General features: G+C 45.3%; 1 protein-coding gene across 1 annotated transcript; it reads left to right on the forward strand.

Annotated features, from left to right (window-relative positions):
• The first annotated feature begins 7,584 nt into the window (after nucleotides 1-7,584).
• On the forward strand, nucleotides 7,585-9,284 carry RPP25 (ribonuclease P and MRP subunit p25). Its single transcript, XM_029575241.1, has one exon. The coding sequence runs from the start codon at nucleotides 7,932-7,934 to the stop codon at nucleotides 8,445-8,447; it is 516 nt and encodes a 171-aa protein (XP_029431101.1). The 5' UTR covers nucleotides 7,585-7,931; the 3' UTR covers nucleotides 8,448-9,284.
• Nucleotides 9,285-9,773: the final 489 nt, after the last annotated feature.

Raw genomic sequence — 9,773 nt, forward strand, 5'->3', positions numbered from 1 at the left:
ACACATGTAAAACTAGCTTATACCATAGCAAGTTTAAACAGCCCATTTACTAGCATAAAACTGAGTTTTACTTGCATAAATTCTTTTAAAAATTACCCCCTAAATGCCTATTTTTGAATATCTACAGCTAGCCAGATCAGTCATTCTGGGGCAGAGCTAAGTTATTCTGGCTAACTTGGCCAATTTTGCGTTGTATCTGATGAAGTTAGTCGGATGACTTTAGGTCTCCCTGAAAAAGAATATAGCCGATTAAGTTGCCATAGAGTTAAAAATGAGTCCCACACGGGCCTCCTCCAGCAGAATCACTAACACTGCTAGCTCATGCTTCCGGCACTGCTATCAGCAACGCCTGAAGCCATTGGGACTACAGCGGCTACTACAAGCCTGGTGCAGAAAAGGGCTTTTAAAGATACTGGGTGGGGGGAGTATTAGGGTTGAGGTGGGGAGGGAGGGAGAGATGGGGAGAGTACATTACAGATTGATTTTGCTTAACCAGGAAGCTGTTGAGAGGGCCCCTAACACTGTTTTTAATTTTGTTCTTGGAAGGGTTTGGAGGGAGGGTGAGGGAGCGCAGCCTTTTGTCACTTCGGGTGGAGGGCTGTGATTCAGGCCAAGAGGCCCGTGATGGGGTTTTATTTTTTTTCTGTGTGGCCACTTACCTGGCTATAGTCTTTTCAATACCGCTGGGTAAGCTTTAAATTATCCAGCCACATGGAACCGGATAAATGTAAACCTAACTGACTATACTCAAACATAGCCAGTTAGACTTAGAACGTATCCAGATAAAGCTAGCTAGGTAACTTTAATCATGGATATCCAGCTGGACATTTATCCTACTGAATATCCTGGAGAACTTATCCGGCTATCTCTAACCAGATAAGTTAGCCATTTTAGGGATTTTTGATTATTGGCCCATAGGTTCCTAAATCCAACTGAAAATCTCCTTACATTTAGGGTCCTAAGATGTAGGAACTGGGCAGTTTTTGAAAATTGAACCCTCGGTCCCTATGTAGTTTTCTTTTAGAATGGGTAGGGTGGGAAGCTTTTGGCCAAGAGTTTGCTGTGGGTAAATAAAGTAGTATTTTCCAATAAAGCACCAAGCCCAGTGCTCAGACAAACTGGCAGGGAAACGTTTATCAGGCTTGGTAGGCATCAAACCTACAACTCCCAGAGCTCCGAGTATTAGTCACATGTTTGGTTGACCTTCAGAATGCCATAGTAGCAATTATCTAATCGACTTAGTGAGGGCTGGCCATGCCCCTGGAAGCTCCTGATTGGACTAGCACTGGGTGTGTCCCCAGACTGGGGCTTGATATAAGGAACCCTTGCCCGACGCACCTTTGCTGGTTCAACCATCTGCTGAGGTCTCCCCCTATAGGAATGCTACTCAACTGGCTTAGGTTAGTGATCCACACCAAGACCCATGATGCTTTGGCCTACCCAGGCCCCTGAGATATTCCCTTCAATCATCAAACTCTGGATAAGTTCTTGGAGGAGAAGTCCATTACCTGCTATGAAGTTCACTTAGAGAATAGCCACTGCCATTAGCAATGGTAACATGGAATAGACTTAGTTTTTGGGTACTTGCCAGGTTCTTATGACCTGGATTGGCCACTGTTGAAAACAGGATGCTGGGCTTGATGGACCCTTGGTCTGACCCAGTATGGCATTTTCTTATGTTCTTATGTTCTTAGCCGCGGCCTGGGCCCTTGGACCCAACCTGCAGAGAGTAGCCATTGCATCAAGTGAAAATACTGCCATAGCTGCTATCACTCACTTCGGAGTTGGGGCCTGGATCTCCTCTTTGCTCTTGTGATAACTTTTCACAAACATAAGGAAAGAGAATCAATGTGTAGAACCCACACACGGTCCTGTTCTGTCTCGAGTGAGGTTTGACATTGACTGATGCAACAGAAAAAAGGCTGCCATCACATTCAATTGAATATTGATCCTGCCTTTCTTTTAAGGCACAATGGTTTCCTTTTGTCCTTATGTTCTTGTCTCTTCAGCATTAAATTCCCATTCTTCTTTCACAGTGTTATAGGAAATGAATCAAAGATAAATTTAGATTAGATCAATAGACAGATAGACAGACAGAAACTTTCAGAAAAATGCAGTTTGTCTACATTCTTTAGTGATATGAAGTAGCATGGAGAGGGAAGTGAATGAGCAGATTTTAGTAGATCTGGATTCTATCACTACCTCAACTGCTAATGTACTAATGCTGGGTTAACACACATTAAATCTGAGGTTACAATCATTAATGCAGCATTAGGCTGAAAGCACTAGCACATTAGTTTGCGTTAATGTTAACGTGGACTTAATGCAGACTAATTTTATAAAAATCTTCATGAGTTGCATTGCATGTACATGAATGCAATGCAGCTCATTGATATTAAAATGGGCTTAATGCAAATCACATAAAGCTGCATGGTTTCTGTTAACTCACTGGTAACACAAAAATGTAACCACACCTCCCCAAGGTTTAGTTAAGGATTTGCATTCGCCTCTGGGGGCTACCACAAGGCTGATGTGGATCAAGATTCTCACCCTCTACCCTCCCCCGGGCTGTGGGAACCCTTTCCTCGACACCACCCCCCCCGGGCAGAATCAGTAGCCCCCCCAGGTGGGTTAAAACCTCCTCATCCCTCTCTGTCTTACAAGGGGGGACTCTCCCCACCTAACCCATCATCTGCTGTGGTAGATGAAAGGGTAAGGAGAGCACTCGTGTATCCTTCCCTGTTGGTTCCACCATTCATAATGGTGCCGGCTGACTTCATGCATCACTGCCCCAGTGTCATTGGGGCTATTGACTGCAATCATGTCAGCATAGTGTCTTCCAAGTCCTAGGAGGTCATCTACTGTAACTGTAACCATTATCTTAATCTCAGTATGCAGTATGAAGGCACACAATTTGTTTTGTCTTAAGAGATTCACATCATGGTAGTGTCCAGTAATTTCTAGAAAGCTGGTTATGGACATAATGACCAAAGTTATTGGGTACTACCATGATAATAAATGTCCTTCATATCTACATGGGGAAGACAGACAAATACTTTTTTTGAGCAAGTATTAGGCTACTTCTTATCTGTTCTACTTGGCCAACTATGTCTTAGGATTGTTTTTCTCATTCTTCTCTTTTGCTAAGTAACAATAGTTTCGCTTCAGTCTCTTGACTAATGATGACTTTCCTTCTGCCTCAGATACCTTCTGAAAATGGTATAACATAGACCCTGGAGCCACTCTGTCTGTTATAGAACAAACTTCATTTTATTTATTTATTTATTTATTTATCTATCATATATTCCACAATTCTTAAAAAATTCATTGTGGATCACAAATAACATACATAATAAAATATTTTTTTTTAAAACCTAACATAATAATTCTCTTATGGCCTGAAAACAATGTTCTATTGTCTGAGACAAGAGATCTATCCCCGACTACCATGTGACATACTGCAAGATGAGATGTGTATTATATTGCACAAAGCAGCTGTGAAACATTGGCTGCCTCACCTTCCATAGCAGTTGGGGCATACTTAATGGGCTCCATCTGCCTCTATGCCAGGTGGGCATGATGCCATTGGAGGGGAAAGCATATCTGAGAAAGTGCAACGAGGGGGGAAGACAGTGACATTTGATCACTAATGTAATATATAATTAAGAGCAGGGATGGGCCTTACAGCCACCTAATCCCCATTTATATTCTTCTGCTGAGATGCATAGTGTCCTTCCAGCTCTATTTCAGAATTTGGAATGTACCTGGGTGTGATTCTGTTCCATGTTGCTAAATTTTTCAAATCTTCAGACATGAAATGAAAAGTTGTAAAAACAAGAGTTGGTGTGTGGAGGGGAAGGGATCAGTAAAGATATAGAGGCAGTAGCCCAGTGTCAAGTAGCTTCATATGTGTTGATCTACCTAAAGAGAGGAACATCTGGTGGGGAGAAAGACGTAAACCTTGGAATACAAAGTGACGTTCTATGGCAAGGGCATAAGTGAACCGAAAAGGCTACATAACCCCGTTGTCAAAATGTTCTCTGGATTAGATGACATTCCTCCTTATGAAGAAAAATGGACTACATTGAGATGACGGTCACTAAGCGGCATCACCTGATCCTATTTCTTATGTCCATGAAAGATTTCACATAGACATTTGACTGATGATGATCTGGTTTTATTAAGTGCTTCGGCTGAAATTGGGAAAGGGCATATTTAAATCTAGAGGATTATATCTTATAGATGATTTTTCACATTTAAAGTAGCAAGGATTTGGAGCCAAATGCCTTAGCAACAATGGAACAAAATCACACTGTTTTCTTGTTTGCATTGCAGAAATCAGCATTTGAGACAAAAAAAAAAAAATTGACAGACCACAGGTTTTCACAGAATACACAAGTGATGATATGACTGTAGCTTCTGAAGAGTGAGCATGGGAGAATAGTTCCCAACTCTCTGAATTATCCTGCATCATCAACAGATACAAATTAGATGTAAATACCAGGTAGCAATCAGTATTTGAAATTCAAATGTTAAAGGTATTTCATGTGCATATTTTGTAAAATCCCAAATTTACCATAATGTAGTTTTTTAATGTGCACAACTTACTCTCTAAAATAATTATACAGAATTTGTCATAATTAATTTTTTCACAATATCTTTCTTATAACTGGAAGAATCGTTGATTTGCCCATCCCTAGTGAGAGTGAGATATGGTTGAAATAGGCTTCTAGAACTACTATTATGTTTTGTGTATTTATGTGATGTATTGATTATGTTACCGGTATTTTATTATTTGTTACATATTGTCATATTTTATGTAATGACTATTGTATTTTCAACCATAAACTGCTTTGGGTTGTTGTTGCTCAGTACAAGGAAGGCAGTCGATAAATACAAAATAATATAAGACAAAAATAGTCATATACAGATATGCAATTTGGCAGTATGCTGATATGCAATCCAAAAAAGATATGTCTTTCTCCAAATTACATATTATTACATATTTCAAGTTATTAAATCCTCACTGTGTTACATCAGGGCAGGCGTGAGAGAAAACAAGGCAAAAAAGAGTGAGACAGAAAATGAGAAGAAGAAAAAGAGGGAGAGAGAAGAAGAGAGAGCATCTCAGGAATGAGAAAAGACAAATAAAGAAGTAGATAAGGCATGAGGTAGACATAAAAAGAATGTAGGAAGAAAGACAGTGATGAACAGAGACATACAAATATAGAAAAGAACAGAGAAATATTTGGAGAAAGACAAGCAAACAAAAGGAGATAGAGAGTGAAAACAAGTAACAAGAGGAAAGTGAGCATTAAAGGTTGAGACAGAGTGAACGGAGCACAGATGGAAAAACTGTGAACAGTTGTGAAATTTAGTATGCTTTTATGAGCTTACTGACTCCTGAACAATAACAGATGGCCAACAGAATAAATTCACAGTTTGCTTCTTCCAGGTTCAACTAGATATTTATGCATAAAGTCTAAATATCACACAGTATCTCATCTATACCCAAATGTGGTCAACCTTTGTTAATAAGAAACCTACATATTAGACTTCCCAAGAGACAGTAGAAAACTACCAATCCATAGTCCACCTTAATGCATCCCTTATAGGAGACACCGCTGACCTAGGGTACAGTATTTGAAAGAGAAGGCACAGCAGCATATGTGCATATAAGAGAAGCATGGCAGCCCATGATGACACTGGGATGAAGTTAGGCCTAGGCAAATGCGCCAAAGCAGAAAGTTAATTAAACTAAAAATATCTCTCTGACCAAAGAATGCAACATAAGAGAACCCAGACAGGAAGGTGCAAGCATCTTGGAGTGGATGAGGGTACAACAATTTAACATCAAATAATAAGAGAAATGATCAGCAAAGTGCACAGAAAGCTAAAACAACCAATACTGAAAAGTGCTTTAACAGCATGGAGTGAAATCCAAGCCATTAATTAACTTCCAATCCCTGCACTTTCCTACATCTTTGCTAGATTGGCCCTAGCAAGATCTCAACCATTTGGTATAAGAACAAGAAAACGCCTCCAACAATCACAGATATTTCAAGACTTACTCACAAATAGCTAAAGAGAGGCAAACTTTCATCTGAAGTTGAGAAATGGAAAATAATAGGGCAATTTTCAAACAGCCTGCCTAGGTGCAGAGTCCATGGGTACAAAACTTGTACCTAATTTTTAAATGGAAAGGGCACTCATATGTATTTATTGTAAATTGTTTATTGTTGTACTCCACCTTGAGGTTATTGGGAAGGATGATAAGAAATGCAAATAAATACATTTTTTTTAATGCCTATAGGTACCTGCTTTTTCTGCAGGTAGATATTTGCTGAAAAACATGCATGTAGATCTGAAAATCCAATCTACATGCATTGTTTGCCAACCCTGCCCCAGGAATGCATCCTTCAGTTCAGCTAATAGTGTTCACAGTCTGGGACCCTGCCTGCGTTTTTAGCTAGATTGAGTGAGGGCCACTTTCAGTCAGTTTACCCAGAGGGAAATTGCAGGGTGAAGAAAAAAGAGAGAGAGAGAGAAAGAAAAGTGTCCTCAAGATGATTTACAGCAAGCACAGAAAGAATAACAGGTGTAGATTTTGTGGGACTGAACTGGAGACCATCTACCATTTTGAGGCTGGGTATGCCGTGTTGACATTTATATGGAAAGGCACAATAAATTGGCATGACTTATCCACTGGAAACTGTACAATCCCATAATACCGTATGGCCAGAAAAACACTGGTAGACAGAACTGCAAAGAATGAAAATGTTGTGTGGTCCCATGGCATTTTCCTGTGTCAACAGAAAGCCAAATATGAGGAGACAAAAGCAAGAATGGCATTAATACAAGTGAAGACAGAAGATCATGAAGCACCAAGCAGTGCAATCGGAAACCAGAAAGATGCGGCTGCAAGATAAAGAAATGGAATCAAGTGAAGCCACCCACCTGATTAACCAGACTTTCTGAGTGCACTTCGGCATGTTGCTGGTAGATATTAGATCTTAGGAGCTCCAGAAGGAAGCTTTCTTTGGTACAAAGCAAACATCCCGAAGAGCATTGGCAGTACATTTGAGACTGAGATCGTACTCATTAAACCCTGACTTGTGAATGAGGTCCCCTCCTATCATGGCATCTCTGACCCCCAGAGGCACCCACTGCCCTGAAATAACCTTATCTTAACCCACCTCTCACTGAAAACCTTGGGGGAGCTGAAGTGCTGGAGATATTACCCAGCTCGGCTTAGTATCTCAGTGACAAGGCAACCCCCAACCCATGCCTCAGGCAGAGGCAAGGGCTGTAAAAAAAAAAAAAAAGAGGCACCTGATTTCAAAAGTGTTTCCTTCCACTTTTTTGCTTACGGGGAAGCCCTTATATCAGTCGAGCTAGTCTATGAGTCTTATTCAGAAAGGACTTTTCCTCTTCCTGCCTTTGGGGAAAAAAAGAGCAACCTTTACTGCTCCCTGCAAGGGTAGCACGTGCCGTGCGGGGCTGGGGAGAGGGGGAGGGGACGATCTCCCGGGAAGGGGGGGAACTTTGTCTTTAAGTGGGCAGGGCTGGGCGCGGATTATTAGGCTTTCAGGGGCTGCCTCTTTCCCACTCCGCCCGGGCACAGCCGCCGTTTTCGGGCTGCGTAGCGGCTGCTTCGCCCTCGTCGCAGGAGCCGGGGAAGTTGGGGAGACTTTCGCCACGGGGAAGAGTTGCTGATCCCAATTCCGCCACGCGAAGGAGGAAGTGGGGGGCTCGGCGACCGCCGCGCAGGGCGGAGAGGAGGCGGCGGAGGACGCGAGGGACAGATCCGGGACACCCGGAGCTTGGAAACGGGGCGCGGGGCTCCCTGACTCCCGCAGAGAGGCGATCGGAGAATCGGACAGTCCCGTCCCCCCCACCAGGGGTCAGTCCCCCCTCCCCCGCCCCGGGGAATGGCCTCGGCGCCCGCCCGCTGCGGGATGGAGAACTTCAGGAAAGTGCAGACGTGCGAGGAGGAGGAGGGGGGCGCCCCCCCGCCCTTCCCCGGGCTGCCGGCCGGCGTGGCGGAGATGAAGGTGAAGGAGGGCAGCAAGATCCGCAACCTGCTGGCCTTCGCCGCGGCGCGCATGGAGGCGGGGGGCGCCCGGCAGATCGTCTTCAGCGGCTGCGGCCGGGCCGTCACCAAGACGGTGACCTGCGTGGAGATCCTGAAGCGGCGGCTGGGGGGGGGGCTCCACCAGGTGACCGAGGTGCGCTACCGGCGCCTGCGGGAGGTCTGGCAGCGGGAGGGGCGCGCCGAGCGGCTCACCGTGCCCCGCAGCGTGCCCGCCATCTGCATCCTGCTCTCCAAGGACCCGCTGGAGCCCGGCCAGCCCGGCTACCAGGCCCCCCAGCCCCGCCCGGCCGCCGGCCCGGCGCCGCCCAGCCGCCAGGGGGCGCGCAAGAAGAGGAGGCTGCAGGAAAGTTAAGGCGGGGCGCGCGCGCGCCCCCTGCCGGGGACTCTCGGCAGCGGCGCAGGTGCCCCTCCGGGTGAGCCCCGCGAGCTGGGGAAGCCGGGAGTGCCAGGAGAATCCTTTCTTTGGAAATGCTTCGGGAGCCCCTGGGTCCTGGCTTCCCCCTGATCCGTGTCCCTCCGGTAATGCGGCGGCAGGAGATGAGTTTTTAGAAGAAATGGAGCGGCCAAGGACGCGGTGATTAAACCCGGGAATAGTTGTTGCCTCGCTTGAACTGCTGATTCCGGTTTGTTGGGAGCTCCAGGCTAATGCCGAGTGCCACATCTGCCTGGGGGAGCCCCGCAGCCTCTCCTGCAGTACTGGCAGGCACTTGGCAGCTTAGCTGGGATACAACATTGGGGATTACATGGAAGGTGTGTTCTCGGACATATATAGCGCTTGTTTCATCAATCCAAATATTTCAGCAATGAACTGACGTGAAACTCCAGGGAGGACGACTCAGAAGCAATGTCAGGAAGTATTTCTTCACGGAGAGGGTGGTGGATGCCTGGAGCGCCCTTCCAGAGGAGGTGGTGAAGACGACAACAGGGAAGGAATTCATAGGGGAATGGGATTAACACTATGGATCCCTAAAGGCTAGAGAATGGGAATAAAGAAAAGAATGCACAACTGGGGGTAACTTGCAGGTGTGGCACTTGCTACCCTTAACAAATAACAGTATCAAGGCTTAATGCAACTCCATGATTGCTGGCTGCTTCAATGACAAAAGGGAAAAGGAGAATTGGATTCAGACAGCCCCCACTCTTACGGTTTGGGGAACAAATCCATATGGAGGGGTAACTTGCTGAGGCGGCTTTTACTACCCTTAATCATTAAGCCTGTTACTGTTGATGCGGCTCCATCATTGCTCTCTGCTTCCACTGCAGGGGTTAGGGAAAATTGGATTTGGACAGCATCCGAGGGCCCTGACTTTTACGGTCTGGGAAACTGATAAGCATGAGGGTAACCTGCATAGTGCAGCAGATACTGGCATAAGCTTGCTGAGCAGACTGGGTGGATCATTTGGTCCTTTTCTGCTGTCGTTTCTATGTTTCTATGTGTTCTGTTTACCGTCTCTCTGGCTGTCTGCGACACTGACCTCATAGGCAGGGACTAGGGTAGTGCACAAATCAAGCTCAAGGGAAGAGAAGAAAAAGTTAGGGCTGGAAACAGCTGTAACTGATGGATTCCCTCACTCCCATCCACCTACACACACTCTAGCCACTCCTCCCCCCCCCCCCCCCCCCCCCATCTACACACACCCTTACCCCTCCTCCCACTCACTTGCCTCCTATCCACCCA

This window comes from Rhinatrema bivittatum, chromosome 13 (genome assembly GCF_901001135.1).
Source record: "Rhinatrema bivittatum chromosome 13, aRhiBiv1.1, whole genome shotgun sequence".
Lineage (NCBI taxonomy): Eukaryota > Metazoa > Chordata > Amphibia > Gymnophiona > Rhinatrematidae > Rhinatrema > Rhinatrema bivittatum.

Bases quoted from the DNA above. Each gene is read 5' to 3' on its own strand.
- RPP25 (XM_029575241.1), top strand. From the start codon at position 7,932: ATGGCCTCGGCGCCCGCCCGCTGCGGGATGGAGAACTTCAGGAAAGTG.